This window comes from Osmerus mordax, chromosome 16 (assembly GCF_038355195.1).
Source record: "Osmerus mordax isolate fOsmMor3 chromosome 16, fOsmMor3.pri, whole genome shotgun sequence".
Lineage (NCBI taxonomy): Eukaryota > Metazoa > Chordata > Actinopteri > Osmeriformes > Osmeridae > Osmerus > Osmerus mordax.
The window spans coordinates 13,648,975-13,666,743 of NC_090065.1; the positions used below are offsets into that span (position 1 = coordinate 13,648,975).

The window sequence follows — 17,769 nt, forward strand, 5'->3', positions numbered from 1 at the left end:
GTTGGCCAGACATGAGTTGGTGCTGGATCCCCTGACAGCAGGCTTGCCACCTCCCGGCATACGGCTAATGCACTTTAGTCTCACCACAGACAGCAGGCCAATCTACAAACGCGAATAAGCCTGCATGCTCTTAGTGCGCAGCAGGCAGAGGTACCATGCTCGAGCGCTACTGTTTGATTTAGGCAAACGTTATGGCCGTTTAAATATCACACATCATTTGTATTCTTCGCTTAGCAGCCCAAAAGGGAGGCTACAAAATGGCAGGGGGAATGCAGTGGGGAATTTGCTTGTGAGGCCCCTGCGCTCGGTGTTTGTCGAATCAATGAGACAAACATAAGGACAGAATGTCAGAGTTTACATCTACAAGATTGAGGACTAAGAATTGGTCACTGGCGGCAGCTCTTATGGAGAATTCCATCTAAAAAGGTCAGCCACAACACTACTCAAGTGGAATGAATAAGTATTTATGTCCCACTGCTGCACTGGACTTGTGTAAAATGCTTCATAATCGACTGCAAAATGCCTTTCATTTTTTATAAAACCATGACAGATTCAGGGTTATGGGAAACGATCAAATCGCGAAATCATATCTACCATGAATGTAGGCAAAGATTAAAGGCTGTGATCGGAACATACATAACCTTGACTTTCGAGGCGAAAATATTGATGAACAGGAAGGTTGACATACCGAGTGGTTAAAAGAACCACCTCTTCCCATCACTGAACTGATCTCATGGCCGTCTCACAGAGCGGTCCCAACATGCGGTTGCACGCTCAATTGACTCAACCCATTTGATTGAGCCAGTAGAAAAAAAACAAACAACAAAAAATAGCGCTTAACCAAACAAGCGTGTCGTAAGGTGTTCCTGTAGTGTGGTCTGGGGTCAGCGTCGAGGTCTGGTGGTGGGAGTGGTGTCACAGACGTTGCCCTGGCAGCCTTATGGAGGGGTGGAGGGAGGGGCGGGGCTCTCCACAGAGGGCCAGGTGGTGGTGCAGCAGGAGGGTTTTAGCGGGGGGCGGGTAGCGAGACTGGAAGGGAGGATTGTTATGTAGCTGGCTGAGAGAGCGTTTCGCACCCCCCTGGTGGAAGCGGAGAGGCTCCTTACTGCCAAGAAGCATGTGGGCCTTCCTCCAAAGACTGGAGGGGACTGGAGGAAACACAGTGGTCTGGAACCTGGTCCAGGCCTCATCCAGTCCTCCCACTCCTCATACTTGTGTTCACTGTGGCATCATGATGTTTGTTACAGGGTGGGCAAATGTCACGGAGGTCTAAGTAGGAGAATTAGCTATTTTGAACATTTAGGTTGTATTAACTAGCATGTAACGCAATACCTAAAGTAACAACATTGTAGTAATATAGGAACTGCTATGCAGTTACACTTCATTACGGTTTAGCTGTGAGTTATTTACACAAGTGAAACTTGGTCTGGAGGAGGTTAGGCTTCCCTGGGGTAAGTGGATTTAAACTTAATTTGATTGTATTATTTTGGCAACACAACCTTCAACTGCCCCTTTACAACATCCCCTCACCCCTTACACCCCTCCCCCATACTTATGTATGTTGTTCGCTAACATTCAATACTTAGCCATTCCTAAGTACCTACACAGGTTTTACTTTTGCTATATAGTTACATTGTCGTTAACATAACCTTGATGTGTGGAGGAAGTGTTGCCAAGAATGACTTTAGAACCTTTAATAGAAAACTATATGAACTAAAACCCTCATAGATGACCAGGCAGACCAACCAAACTGCAGAATGAGGCAAGTCTTAACCCGGCCAATTAGGAGATAGACCCTGTCTGTGATAGCCAGTGAGCGCCTCACCCCGCCGCCCCCTTCCCGGCCAGCTGGTAATCCAGCAGGCGAATATCACGAATGATGAAGACGCCCTGGCACTGTTCTAATGGCACAGCTCCATGACGAGTGTGTGTGCTCTCAGCGTGGTCCACAACACACTGCACAGCACAGGCATGACGAGTGTGTGTGCTCTGAGCGTGGTCCACAACACACTGCACAGCACAGGCATGACGAGTGTGTGTGCTCTCAGCGTGGTCCGCAACACACTGCACAGCACAGGCATGACGAGTGTGTGTGCTCTCAGCGTGGTCCGCAACACACTGCACAGCACAGGTATGACGAGTGTGTGTGCTCTCAGCGTGGTCCGCAACACACTGCACAGCACAGGCATGACGAGTGTGTGTGCTCTCAGCGTGGTCCACAACACACTGCACAGCACAGGCATGACGAGTGTGTGTGCTCTCAGCGTGGTCCGCAACACACTGCACAGCACAGGCGCAAACTGCTTGCATGCTCTCCGTAGTCCTCGTCTGGTATCTGGAAAGTGATATAAAACAAAACCCCTTTTCCGAGCCCCTGCTCTTGGTTGTGGGAGAGAGGACTTGACCCCTGGCTGACAGTAGCCCAGAACATTCCCCTTATCGTGTCTGAAACTTTATTTAGCAGATGCAGGCCTCTCTCTCGTCTCTGCCGGAGTGCATGCAGGCATACGAAGAACGGAATCGAAGATCTCCAGCTTCGGACAGGAAACGCTACTTCAGTTTTACAGCGTCCACCTCCTCAAACCTGTAATCTACTGTAGAATAATGTCGACCACAAAATATGGCCACCACACACTTGACTACTTTCATCTGGGTAGACAGCAGACACTCATCCCCCTGTAATGACTGACTAAAGATAATGAACTGGCCAAGACAGATCCTCTATGAATCCCCATCTCATACTCTGATATTAGTTTCGACTGAAGCAATTTAGATAAGGGGACCCCAACACAGTTGAGATATTTGATTGAACAGATAACGTGTCAACACATTACTGTTGCCCTAGATAGGAGCATCAGACAATACTGATCCCAGTAGCTGGTATGCAACATTTTGGCATTGTGACATTTCCTGTTTTTTTGGGGTTGTTTAGTGTCGTTTTTTTTTATTCTTGGATAACAAAAACAAAAGATACTTCTGAAAACACAATCAAAATGCAGCACTTTTTGAAGCCTAAAGATCTATGAAGGCACATTAGCTGTCTGAACAGTATCTCTATCCTTACGTCAACAGATTAATAATGTTGACTAGCAACAGTCAGTTCTCCCACCAGGTCTTTATAAAAGCTAATCTTTAGAAATCCTTAAGGGCAGGCGTGGGGCGGAAGTATTCACATAGAATTTACTGTAGACAATTTTTGACTGTACCACCCTGCACAATGCTACATGTGTGGATCAGTGGCGATTTCTTTAAGACTGCAAAAAATTAATGGTCAAATATTTACTATTGTGTTAACATTTTAAATGCGTTAGAACACGTTCATATCGAAGACGAGTTCTTTCAGAATCAGCTAAATATATTAGCAGGTCGACTGACTGATTTCCTTCTCATACATTCCCGTAGCGTCACAGTGCATTTCCCTGTTGAAGCTCAGCTTCCATGGACTTCAATGGGGCTGCTTTTAACAGTTTTTTTCAGTGCTTCGAAACTATACGGTCATTGGATGAATGCTGAGATTATGTCCCGCCTCGGACGCTCAGCGTCTCTGGGGGTGAATGGAGGAGTGGGCTGGCCTGGACGCTGAGCTTCCGCGTGATGATTGGAGGGTCTGTCGAAAGACTACATCTCCTTTTGATTGACAGTAATGTTGTACTACAAAAAGTCACCGAAGCTGCAGCAACCTATTTCTTGGTATTTGCTTAGCGAAATTGCTAACCAATTTTCATCATACATTTCATACAATTATACACCACGTTCCTTGTTTCAGTTTAACCTAATTTCCACATTTCCTCCTTGATTAATATTGTTTTGTTAGATCGTTCGTTCATTCATTCAGTAGGCTAGGCTAGTGTCGTAGTGGTGAACTAGCCAGTGAATAGCCAAATAAATAAAACATTTTTAGGATGTAGGCCGAAAATGAGCTTCCCCTCCTTGAAAGATCAGCAGCCGCCACTGGTGTAGATACAATACAACCTCCCCGAAACGAAATCTCTCATATCAGAGGGAATCATTAAACTAATCGTCTCGCAGCACGGGCGCTGGTCTCCGGCCATTACTCATCCTGTTTATGACACATCTGAACGGGCTTAAAGCTCCAATCATCAGGCACCCTCAGGAACCAGCCGTGGCACGTCACTGGGAGAAGTGTTGAAACAGCACTCCCCGGGACGACAAAGCACAAAGACGAGACTTACCACCTTTCCTGTATGTACAGTCAGAGAGAGATTGTCTCGCGGCAGTGGGCTGGTGGGCCTGACTCAGCACAGGCAGCGAGACACTGAGTAGTCTGCGGAGAGCTTCTCCACCCATCTCTGAGGAGAGGTGCTGACTCCAGCCTCCTCCACTCCAGACAAGCAGGGTCTCCCACTGGGGGGAGGGACTCCTGTGGTCCCAGGTACTCTTTACTCAGCAAGACCCCGATCAAGCCTCACACTGCTAACCAGGCCTGATCAAGCCTGCTCACCAGGCTTGATCAAGCCTGCTCACCAGGCCTGATCAAGCCTGCTCACCAGGCCTGATCAAGCCTGCTCACCAGGCCTGATCAAGCCTGCTCACCAGGCCTGATCAAGCCTGCTCACCAGGCCTGATCAAGCCTGCTCACCAGGCCTGATCAAGCCATGGAGCCTGTGGAGCAGCTTGGAAAGTACCCAACAAATCGGAAGGATCTGAATGATTACAGTGGGGTTCTATACTGGGAACGCTCAATACCGCGTTGAAGGACTAACCCAGAGCTAACTCTGCTGGGACTCAGCTCGGACTGTGTTTTCAAAAAGGAATGCACTCCTGTGGCTTTGATATGTGGAGGGCCCTAATAGGCTTTATTGGCTTAGGAAGACAAATGGGAGAGACATAGAGGCAGAGAGACATAGAGATACAGAGAAAGAGACACAGAGGAAAGAGAAAGAGAAAAAGAAAAAAAAAGAAAGAAAGGAAAGAAAGATGGAGCTGCCTGGACTGGAGGGGAAGATATTCCCTCAGGTATGGCTGAACTTTCTGGGCTACATTAATTATCTGACTGCCGCATTAGTTAAACTTTAAATGCAGAGAGACTACTGTAAGTGCAGCACTAAATTATCTTGGTAATCACTTTTTAGGCAGCTAAATGTTCATTGTAATAGCAATTCATTTTTCAATTGCAAATTTACAACAATATAGCACTTACGAATGTGCGACTTTCAAGTTTTGTAAAGGTGCCCGAGAGTGGTCCATTTGTGTCTGCTGCTGTAACGCAACAATAGTCCTGAAAGCCATATTTTGGTGAACATATGTCTCAATTATCTTTCAGTGATAGACACTTCCCGAGTTTTACATTTTACAAGTGACAAACAATACAGTTTGCACACAGAATAGAATTGCAATTAGTGTTCCTCACATCATGCTAATTGCTATTCAAATGATTATATTCCAGGGATTTCCATATTATGATCGAGACTGTGTCTGCGTAAGCTACAGGGTCACGTTGGATGAGACAGGAGACTCACTGTGGTGTGGGGTACAGACACTCCGAGATCAGCACGGCTACATACACATGCAAAGGAGATGAGTCACCACATCTCTCCACTCGCAGGTTAGAACAACATCGTTTCAGGTGAGGTCAGAAGAAATTTCAGATAACCATTCAGTCGCTGAATACACTGTCAGACTGTCGCAAAAGCACCGTGCTTCCATCGTGACATCCTTTACTCAGGTATTGAACGCAGATATGATCTGGCTCCCGGCTGTAATTACAAAGGGTTCACTTGGCTTGATTGTGGCATTCGATTCTCTGGGTGAGATTGAATAGAAACCATGGCTGAAGGAAACAGCCATGGCTGCTCTGACACACGGGTGGTTCTGATCATGGCTCCTGCTAACCGGCAGATGTAACGGTCATGGAATGGTGGCACAGCACCTTGATGAGAAAGACGAAGATGGGAGGAGGGGGGGCGGGGGTCCTTACTTTTAATTCAAAGACTAGCCGTTGGAGAGGCCATAGTCTCCTGTGAAGCCTTTATTTCATATCCTCCAGTTCCAGAGTCCTAATGAGTCTCCAGGGAGGGCCCAGTAATAAGAGGCGTCTTCCAGCCAACACAAAAGGAAGACAGGAAACGATTCTCTCATGAAATGGAACGTGTTACAGCTGTCCTGCTGTGGATCCATCACATGCCAAGAGAGTATGGGATGTGGCTTCTCACTTTCCTTTGCAGAATGAAATGTAGTGTGGCTCAATTCAAGTGATTCCACCCATGAAAAGGTTCGGAGATCATTTCAGCCTATCACAGAATGCCAGTCTTGGGCTGGCAACATGTGAGTAAATGAATCTGCCTTTACCAGACAGTTAATTAGATTTGAGCTCAACAATGAACTTATTACGTGAACCTTTTCCACAAATTTGAAAAGCTTGAAACAATCCAATGCAGGGGGACTAAAGAGTGCACTGAACAAAATCAATAACATTCTCAATTTGTGCTTAAACATCACACTCCCACACAAAGTAATCTCAAATTGCATGTTACTGTTATCAACTGGTAACATTGAAACAATTCAATGATCAGACACTGAGTACTTAAGTACTTACCGCGACAGTTTCCAACAGTTTGTCAGCAATTTAAGACATCTGGTATCGTGAGCGATGCTATAGCTATTGCTAATGAAAACAGCAAAATGTTACCAAGTATTCCTCTTCCCAGTTCAACGATTGCCCTTTGTAGCAATACACGGAAATATCGATTGGCATCAAAGCATAAAAGCAAAAAACTGTGCCCTCTTTTATACCTGAAAATGTGTCCTGCAAAACCGCATATCCGTCAACAGTGGAATTGTGCTGCTTTGTGTCCCGAGTGAAAACTGAAGAATACTACGGGACAATTCTGTGTGACATTTGTTGTGAAAGGAGATGGAGGGGATAAGTGTGGCCACTGAAGTGACCCTGCTTAGTATTGTCCTGTTATATGAATGGGGAGGGCTATGACATCTTCCTGGCTGCTGGGGACAGGGTGTGTGTGCGTAATGGTGCTAAACCTTGAGAGTAATGCAGCTCTTGGTAATGCCAGAGGAGCCATGCATCACAGGAGACACTGCCATGGCAACAAGACCGGCCTGTGGTGCTGGCAGCCAGGGACGAGATTTCAAATCACTAAAGTAGCTCCATGCAGCTGGGAGGAGAAGAAGAAGGAAATCGGGGTTTATTAAAAGACAGAGTGCCCATGCACAATGTTAAGAGGTAAAACAAACGACGTTGCATGTCCCAGTCTACATTTTAATATGACAATGACAGAGCAGAGCAAACGACAGAAATATTATGTTGATAAAGTGCAAGAAGGACTCTGATAGGGTAAATGGTGGCCCCGCCTCCCAGCCTCGACCTAAACACTGCTGCCACAGCCAATAGAGGCTTTTGTATCTCTTGTATACACGCTCGGAATGGGGAATTGTCGGCAGCCGAGTTGTTTTGCATTTTCCTGTAACCGTGATAAGAAAAAGAGTCAATTGAATTGGGTTGAATCATGAATTGTCATGGTTTGCACTTTGCTGCTTTGTAATCATTTTCTCTGAACTCATTAAACAACACAAACAACTAGTGTGTGTATTTGTGGGAGTGTGTGAGTGTTTCATTCCATTTTTAATTACGTGAATGTCAGGTTTTAGCACCATTTTGGTCTAACCTCAAGGCACTTCTGTACTGATGCAGTCTCTTAACTAAAGGCCTTTTGTTCTGCTACACTACTTGATTCGCTTGTTTAGAGGATGTGTTAGGAGGTGGAACACAATCCTTCTGTCAGCCACTGTCCTCTGACAGCTGTCTGCTGTATGTCAAAAACAAACAACTTTGGACCTCAACACAAACATGATTTGCTACTTCCATAACGCATCAATGTCCACTCTCCATGCATGCATTAGCGTATGTAAGTACATGATTATAACCAGTCCAAGCCATGCAGATCACAAGGATGTGTGCAAGAGATGGACCGTATCTGCAATCGGTTAGGAGGGAAAACCGTTCCATCAGCAGCCTACAATAATGCAGGAGAAGGCAAGCCAGACTACATTACATTTACATTACATTACATTTACATTTAGCAGACGCTCTTATCCAGAGCGACTTACAGTAAGTACAGGGACATTCCCCCCAAGGCAAGTAGGGTGAAGTGCCTTGCCCAAGGACACAACGTCAGTGGGCATGACCGGGAATCGAACTGGCAACCTTCGGATTACTAGCCCGATTCCCTCACCGCTCAGCCACCTGACTCCTGACTCAGACTACTGGGAAACACAACACTGGTCTCTCAACCAACCTCCTGCACATAAACACGGACCGTAGTTCAAGTCTTTTATTGTCAGACGCACAGAACAACACAGGGTCAGACTGGGCACTGAAATTCTTAGGACAAGACAAAGCATAGCAACCTGGCATAACATAACATATAAGTACACAGAACATAGATTACATATTTGATAAGCAAAAATATAGTAAACCTCCTAATATACAATAATATACAGTATTCAATACAGTATACTAAACCTCTAAATACACATAATAACCTATACTAACCTTATAAACCTATACTAACCTAAGACAAGTGAAGTACAATAGTGCAGTATTGCTGATAGTGCATACAGTAGCTGAAATAACCTATACTAACCTTATAAACCAGGCGTAGCTGCCAAGGTGTGACCTCGTGTTCTAGTCACAGGCTAGCGCCAAGGTGTGACCTCATGTTCTAGTCAACAGCTTGGTGTCTGTCACTCTGACTGGTGTCTGGTGTTGCATCTGAAATTCAGTTTGAAAGCATACACACTGCCCCCTAACTTGCTGGTCACAGACAGCGAGTACAGCAGAGCCGCTGGGGTTAATAAATAAACACACATACATTTAGTCATTTAGCAGACGCTCTTATCCAGAGCGACTTACAGTAAGTACAGGGACATTCCCCTGAGGCAAGTAGGGTAAAGTGCCTTGCCCAAGGACACAACTTCATTTTCCACAGCCAGGAATTGAACCGGCAACCTCCTGATTCATAGCCCAATTTCCTAACCGCTCAGCCATCTGACCCACAGCCAGGGTTCAACAGCTGTCGACTGACCACTCAGGAAAACTGCCAGCGGATTTTGCAAGAGCAATGCCAGTTATGCAAAGCATGAATGACCTGATTCTTGGATCAGTTTACAAATTGTAGCACCCTTTCAGACACTTGTGGCTAACCGGGTAAGCATGTGGACCACTTGGGCTAAACACAGGGGCCCAGGTTAATTCAGACTAGGGTTATTTCTTGCATTGTCCTCCCCTGAGAGGACACTCCCTGGGGTCCACAACTAAGAAAGGGAAAAATCGGATTTAATTTATGTAATTTCCCCCTTATACTTTACTAATGTTATATACATTTCTACAGTCTAAAATATTCATGGAATGCAAAGAGCTTACACTGTCCTATAATAAAATGTCATCAATCACTGATCCATTAGGCAAAACTGTACAGTATAATCACACTGGAACCAGCCAAACAACAGTGACAGCAGGACAGCGTACTCTTTGAAAAAGCCATTGCCTTTATTGGCGAGAGTACAGTGTCTCATAACCATTCAGTGATGCATCACACCAGTGTATCTGTGGGAATGCCTGATATTGAATCTTAGAAATGTTCTATAGGCTTTAGGAACAGGATATCAGCTTGCTTCTCATTACATGAAAATGGGTCTCAGTTAACCTTTGTCATGAGTGGGACCTGCGTGTTATTCAGCCTCTCCTTTCCACATCAGTGATCCCAGGCCCTGCATCCTGGATGGAGGTGTTAGGCTGTGGTGTTGGGCTGCAGCCTGACGCTGCATCCCAACACCGCAGCCCAACACCATAGCCCAACACCGCAGCCTAACACCGCAGCCCAACACCGCAGCCCAACACCATAGCCCAACACCGCAGCCTAACACCGCAGCCCAACACCTCAGCCCAACACCGCAGCCTAACACCGCAGCCCAACACCGCAGCCCAACACCGCAGCCCAACACCGCAGCCTAACACTGCAGTCTATGAATTTAAATTAGGTTGGCGTCGCAGCAGCATTTATAACTATGAAAGATTGTAATCATGGAGGCATGAAGTGAAATGAGTTCTGTTCGTTCTGGCTGTGCATCAGTGTGCGCGTGGTTTACAGTCAATTCTAAGGAAAACACAAGATTCTGCAACTCTTTAAAGCTGCACACATGAGTTGTCGGGCATTCACAGCAAAGTCTGGAAAAAATGAACAAACATACAGAACATGTTGGATGCAGGACCGATTTCCAGACTTGCATGTTCGTTTGTTCCCCTCTTTTTTGTTGCCATGGTTTAGTGGAAATGTTTTCGCTCGTGTGCAAATGGAGGCTGTTCACCCCACGCTCGTCTGCAGTCAGGGCTCGAGAGAGGATGTGGTGCTTATCCCAGGGAAACAACATTTGTTCTGTTCATCCACTGCAAACCCAGATGTCTTGGCCTGATGTCCTGAAGCATGCAGCAGGAGATAGAGGTCTAGATTTAGATACTCATGCTGAACGGCACCAAGACTTCAGCAGATCCATGAGGGGCTGTGTGTCAATCAGTCTCATCGCACACACACAGCCATGTTTCACCTCCTCGACACCTGCTGTCATCCAAAAAAGAAGATGAAAGCCAATTCTCCTCTTAAAGAAGACGGAGCTTCAGCAAAACACGCCGGTGAATACAGATTTTGGAACGCGTGAGAAAAAGGCCGAGCGGCACCCTTGAGGGACTTGTCATGACCTGTCAAGTCTTAAGACTGGGGCATTACTTCCAAGCTATCAGATTATGATAATCAACCTCTTGTTCACCCGCTGCCATGTCCATCACAGGAGGGAGAAGCCATTTGCATACCCTGGGCAAGGCCTCTTCCACACAGCTGGTCAACAGAAATATCCAGAAGAACTTGCTATCAGGATAGCAATCGTTATTGGCCCCTGCTAGCCTGCCACAGGGCTAGGTTTTTATGACATTGCCCTTGTCTAGAAAGCAAGGGTGATCGATATATTAAAAGATGGTGCAATGCCACGATGGAACTTGGATTGAAATGACAGCCTTCTGAAGTGCTCCATTGTTGAGTGTCTGGGTGACTGCTTATTCTTTAACTGTGGTTCAACTGTGTTCATTACGGACTGAATTGATTCTAATGTGGCATTTTAACTAAACTGAAGGTCACTGAAAGCCAAAACTTATAATATTTTTGCGTTTTGTAGACTGACAAGACCTATAAACCCATCGATAAATGCTGTTATGATAGCCTCGCTTTCTGTAGCCGAGTACTGAGAAAACAAAAAATGAAGAATCAAATAAATGTGACCTTATACCCATACAATGTGTGTTCACTTTAAATATTGAGAACTATATTACATTTAGTCATTTAGCAGACGCTCTTATCCAGAGCGACTTACAGTAAGTACAGGGACAAGTAGGGTGAAGTGCCTTGCCCAAGGACACAACGTCATTTTGCACGGCCGGGAATCTAACTGGCAACCTTCTGATTACTAGCCCGTTTCCCTAACCGCTCAGCCACCTGACTCCCATATATATATATATGAACTGTGGTATGACGAAGAGGACAAATTAATTCCCTAAGTGACATTGGAAATGAAAAGTTCAGTTTTCTTTTCTACAATAAGGGAATTTTTGACTGCTTTCCAATATTCATCACGCTCCAGACTTAATGGAAATTGTTCCTCATTTATTCAAGGTCAAAGCTCATCACTCCCACAATCCTTTGCATTGTAAATTTCTCTCCCACACCTCTCTGAGGACATTTAAATAATTGAAAATGTCTAGTGGTATCCCTCCAAATATTGGTATGCTGCCACTGCATACAGATCCACTGTTTTGATATGGAGAGTATTGAAACATCGACATATTTTGACATGTCCAAACAAAGTTGAACAAGGTCCTAATGTTTTACTAACAAGCAGGCTATCAATCAAGTTACCTTTATGAGAGTGGGCTCTGCCTAATGTCTACAATGGCTTTGGTGTGAGAGAATAATTGGGACTTTAGAATAATGGTCCGTTGTTAACGAGTAGCTATGCAGGAAGTAATAGGTAGTACTACATTAAAACCGAACTTAATACTATTAACTAATATGGAACCAAGATTAACTAAGCAGTAAGTAATAGCTAATTTAGTACAAAGGTAGTTCCTTGGTAGGTATTTGATTATTACTAAATAAATATATCCTCATTGAGGACTACATGAGAACTATGACCAATTAAGAAAAAATAACCAATTAATTACTAATCACAAAAGTAAAATGTCTAAAAAGTGAACAATTGTGTTTTTTTTATTCTTAACATTGTCATAACATTTCAGAAGCTTGTGCCTAAAATGAGTTATTTGTAATAACTCATTTGAACTTTGAAATAATATCACATGACAAGGTAAGGCTTCAGTAATTAGTGAGGAGTTAAAATCTTTTCACTTTAATATAATGGTCCACGTCACTAGTAGTTCCTGCGGGATCACTTGAGTAATTAGTGAGGAGTTAACATGTTTGCCACTTTAAAATAATGGTTCACATCACTAGTCGTTCCTGCGGGATGACAAGGTAAGGCTTGAGTAATTAGTGAGGAGTTAACATGTTTTTCACAAGTAATATAATAAGTAATTTAATTGTATATTTGACACACACTGTACAGGCATACATTTCTGTGAGGCACTAATGATATTCTAACAAACATTGTAATCTGAAAGATGTGATTTTGCGCTTATTTGTACATAAATGCAGCCCATGTCTTCATTAAGGATGCAAATTGTTTTTTACAAGAGAACATCAATGTTTAAATTCATATCCTAAAGAGAAGTCCTCCTCAGGCGGCTACTATAACATAAAGGTAGGTCTTTGGAGTCTGATACATATTGAACTGACACTCAAGAGCTCATAATAGTGAACTAATCCAATCATGAGTGTCAGCATCACTTCCTAATTATTAAATTTTTTAAACAAATGATCATTATTTTTATTATTCAATGTTTAAGATTGAAATAACCAGAGAACATACGTCCATCCTTTGGTAAGAGTACTAGTTACAATCTCAACCTGTAGCTAATGTATAGGGGGGATATAATATTCATAAACTGGTTTCCACAAAGAACCCATTTGAGGCACAAGCTTCTGAAATGTTATGACCATGTTAAGAGTAAAAAAAACAAATTGTTAACTTTTTATACATGTTACTTTTGTGATTAGTAATTAATTGGTTATTCTTTCTTAATTGATCATAGTTCACAAGTAGTTCTCAATGAAGATATATTTATTTAGTAATAATCAAAAACCTACTAAATTTGCTATTACTTACTGGTTAGTTAATCTTGGTTCCATATTAGTTAATAGTATTAAGTTCGGTGTTAATGTAGTACTACCTATTACTTCCTGCATAGCTACTAACAATAGCAATAGAACAATAGAACGCGTAATAACGGTCCGTTAACAACGGACCGTTATTCTAAAGTGTCACCAATATTTGTGATCAGATGTAGCAGTGAACACTTTACTGGATCAGTATGTAGTGATGGCTCATGGTCCGCCACAGACAGACGCGTCTCTCTACGCAGGGAAACAGAACATCATGCAGTATAAGGAAGTAGTGCTTCACCCACTCCATGAAAGCATGCAGCATAACTGCTGTTGTTGGTGCATGTCGCACAATGCGCTGCTGTTAACTGCTCTATAAGTGTAGCCATGTCATGACAGGTCACAGTGTTTTACAATGGCATCAACAATGGAATCTGAATTCTGAAATATAAGCTCTAGTGTCTCCTACTTCAGCCAGCTCTTTGACACTGCACATTTTTTTCAATCAAGCATTACAACAGACATTACTTGGGAATGATTTGCTTCTTCAAACTTATTACTGTTGCCTGGCAACAAACACTTGAACTAAGATTTTCATAGTGCAAGAAAAAATTTACTTAAAAAAGAACAAGGAACTATAATTGAAATTACAGATAATGCTATGAGCACTGGTTTGATTATTTTGAAGGCTGAGGAATTCATTCACAGCGTGATCATAGGGATAGCATTTGGAAAACCAGCACATTAGAAAAATATTTCTAAATGAAAAAGGATAGGACAGGTTTCACGCAGAGTTTGAACTACTCTATCCTTTGAGCCAAATTAAACCTCTTGTTGAAAAATCATACTACCTTCAGACATGTGAAAAAAAGGAATAGGTCACCCTCCATTTAGAAAATCAAACAAGTCTTTCTCACATTTTTGTCTTGCAAATAGAGCAACTTGTGCACTGTAGTGAGACGAAAGACCTTCGCTTGATCTGATACTTTCTCATCTATCTGTAATCCAATGTCAATGATACTAGTCAGTAGAACAGCCTTGTAAGATCATGCAGTATTCCTCTAACAGGTGTACAATGCTGTTTGACCAAAACATATTGGAAATAAATCCAATAACACAAGCCTTGCCAGGAAAAGCAGTGGAATCACTGAATAAGTGAATAATGCCAATGAAACACATTTGAGGTTAGGACTGGCCTGGAATGTTTCTGATTCCAGCTACAAGCCAACAGGGCTGACATGATGAGCAAGCTAATGAGCAAGCTAATGAGCAAACAAGGTGCTCACTGATGATCTCATTGAGGATTTTAGGAAAAGGCAGAAGAGAGGTGGGTGGATTGGATTACTGCTTGGTCATGGAACTGTGTCCGAACGTTTAAGCTTTCCATGTTTATTTCAGCTGGACAACCACATCTTCACTTGTGGGTCCTTAACGCCAGGTGAATGTTCAGCAGTGGTCACATTAGACCTCTTGTGGGTCCTTAACGCCAGGTGAATGTTCAGCAGTGGTCACATTAGACCTCTTGTGGGTCCTTAACGCAGGTGAATGTTCAGCAGTGGTCCCATTAGACCTCCAACCGCATGGGAGCTTGATTTACAGCATGTAAACATGATGAGACACTACCTAATGTGCTTACTAAGGGGAGAATATTCACACAGGTTCAAAAGAAACTCCTTTCAAGATTTGGAGTTAATGAGAGATTATAGGGATGAGTAATATGCTGGAGGTAGACAAACAAGGAGGCCTGTAAGAAGAACAATAGTTTTCTCATAGAAACTTTAACTTATCTAAACAGGATTGTTTTGTCTACTGTGGTGCAAAGTGCAGTGTGTTCCTTGTTATGATGAGGCATTTTAAATGCATTACAAACGCACCCGTCTGATCACTGATTGCTAAATAATTATTCTCATACATATGTATCACATTTACCAGAGTAGCTTCTGTGAATATAAAAAATAAGCAACGGATACTAGACACAAACACTGCCACACTCCTTGTGTTGTTTTGGTCTAATGGTTGAGGATTTCAGTGGTCTTCCACAACCATTAGACCAAAAAGACACGAGGAGACACTGGTACCCATTATACTAATTAAAATACACACAGATCTCTTTTCTTTGTTTTGGACTTTCTCATTCCTGATTTGTCATTCTAGTAGTCTGTAGTATTTTCATGTCATACTAATCTGTGTGCATCACCCAGCATGTGACCGGTTACGGATATTTTATTATTCCATCCTTTTACAGAATTCCCTTGAGGGCAAATACAAATAAAATATGTCTTCAGTAACACTGGCTAAACGTTATGCAAAGAAACATACAAAATTTCAGGTGAGCGCCAATTCTCACAGGAAAGCATCAAAGCCCTGGTTGCGTCTGTGTGTATAACAACTGTGAAAATAAAAATGTTCCACCCAGCGGTGGCCTTCTGTGGACCCTGGGAGAACATCATGGGCTTAAATTCAACCACATGGTTTCTTTTGGTCCTTGTTATTTGATTCTAAATGTGTTACGAAGTCACCCGAACTACAACTCGAGTCTTTTGGAAACTCACAGAACAAATTCAGTCTGTGTGCAAAAGCATAACAAAAACTCAAGTGCACAATGAGGAGAAAAGGACCTGCAGTAGAAGTGAAACCATGGATACTCACGGTAGAGAAGTTCACTGGGAAGCATTCCTCTCCACGGAATGTGCACTGCAGGAGCATGTCACCGATATCATGACCTGTGCGGTTGTAGAAGTCAGTCATATTGAACAGTTTGGGCTTGTAGTTGGCCGGGAAGTTGGCCTTATCCTTGAGGGAAGCCAGAACCTCTGGCTCAGCCAAATGAGGGTTGGCAATTTTGTACTCAGAGTTCAGCAGGGCCAAAAGCTCCCCCACGTGATATAAATCGTTCCTGGTGATCTTGGAGAATCGGAACTCGTTGAGGTTGCAGAAGGTGACGGCGGGGAAGGTAAGGTTGGGGGCCGCCACCTCGTCCAGCTTGGTGACGTGGGGATACTCAAAGTAGTAGGACACCCGGTCCATGCAGACCAGCATCAGTAAGCCCAGCGAGCCCAGGAAGGATAGCGTCCAGAGGAACCTTCTGAACGTCATGTGGCCGTAGGCGAAGATGTGACTCATGCCATGCAGGGTGGACATGTTGGCGAAGGCTTGCAGGTTGGAAGGCCTGATGCTCTCGATGCTTTCCTCCGAGTCCCCCTTCATGGCTGCAACGACACACACACACACGCAGTGAACCACCCGATGAGAACTTCAGCTTTGGAGACTTTGCTTAGCAACAGAACGGCAGAAGCCAAACACCAGCGTCAGAGCAGGTGCCGTCAATAACAACAGCTATATTCAAACGCTTGTCAGTCCCTGTTTCGGTTCTCCCTTTCATCACAATTCACCTTCCACGGGATGTGCGTGCTGTGCCTGAGGTCCCGGGTCTCCCCTTCCTCTTGCGGGCTCTTCTTCTTATCTCTGTGGCTCGCTGGCTCACTCGCGCTCAGCCGTCTATTGTAGCAGAACTAAACACAATGACAGCTCCAAAAACACCCACTTCTACCAAAAGGCAGTGCCTCCTGAGTCCTCAGCAGTGTCAAAGGGACAATGAACAGAACAAATGGATGGATGGAGGGGTGGTGGTGGGGGATGGTGGTGGTGGGGTGGGGGTGGGGGGGTAGGGGGGGGTAGGGTTAGAAGGAGGGGGGGGTGGAGAACGGACGTGAAGAAAAGGGAGAGGAGGAGACGGGAAATGGAATGAAATGAAAAGGGACTGGCGTTTGGAGAGAGAGGGGCTTAAGCCTCAGCAGTCAATGGGAGCCTTCCTCCTCCAATCGGGGGGAGAGAACGCCTCTACATTGCCGTGAAAATGGGATGCAATGGATTTGTGAATGGGGGGTGGTTAGGAGAGGGGGGGGGAGGGGTAAAGAAAGAGATGGCTCACAGATCCCTCGCTGTCCCCTTCCCGTCCCTGTGTCTCTCCTCTTGTCTCGGCCGCAAACGAGAGAAGGGGGCTGGGGGTCAGACCTCCAGCCGACCCAGTCTCCACAGGTTCCACCGCCTCGCTCGTGCTGATCCACAATTAAAAAGGGAAGCCCACCTCTTGATGATTCGCGACCACCCCTGCGGCCAGCCTGCCTACTGAGGCTGCTTCAAGAAGACCACAAGCTCTTTGTCATCCCCCCCCCGACCACAGATTTATATTCTGCTGGCTGGAGCCTTTCGCTCTCTTTTGCAAGCTTGCTCGCTCTTCCACTACCGCCGCCACACTCTCTCTTTCTCTCTCTCGCTCGCTCTTCTCATCCCTCCCTCCCTGCCTCCCTCTCTCTCTCTCTCTCTCTCCCGCTTGCTCACTCGCTCCTTAGTAGTCAGGATTCATCCCACTGCCGGGAGGCGGTTCTCCCTGCGTGTCTGTGCTCGCAGGGGGAGCCTCTCACTCTGGACTGGAACTTGACTTGTGTTCTGGTCCTGTTAGTGTATT

The 17,769-nt window shown here is 44.5% G+C and overlaps 1 protein-coding gene across 1 annotated transcript in view; it reads right to left on the reverse strand.

The window, feature by feature from the left end:
* Positions 1-16,776, reverse strand: part of asic1c (acid-sensing (proton-gated) ion channel 1c) — a 58,462-nt gene extending 41,686 nt beyond the window's left edge. The window contains exons 1-2 of the mRNA XM_067253233.1: positions 16,694-16,776; positions 15,951-16,510 (exon numbers count right to left, since the gene is read on the reverse strand). Coding sequence (XP_067109334.1) covers positions 15,951-16,508 — 558 coding nt within the window. The 5' untranslated portion in view covers positions 16,509-16,510; positions 16,694-16,776. The remainder of the gene's footprint in view (positions 1-15,950; positions 16,511-16,693) is intronic.
* Between the last annotated feature and the right edge of the window lie 993 nt (positions 16,777-17,769).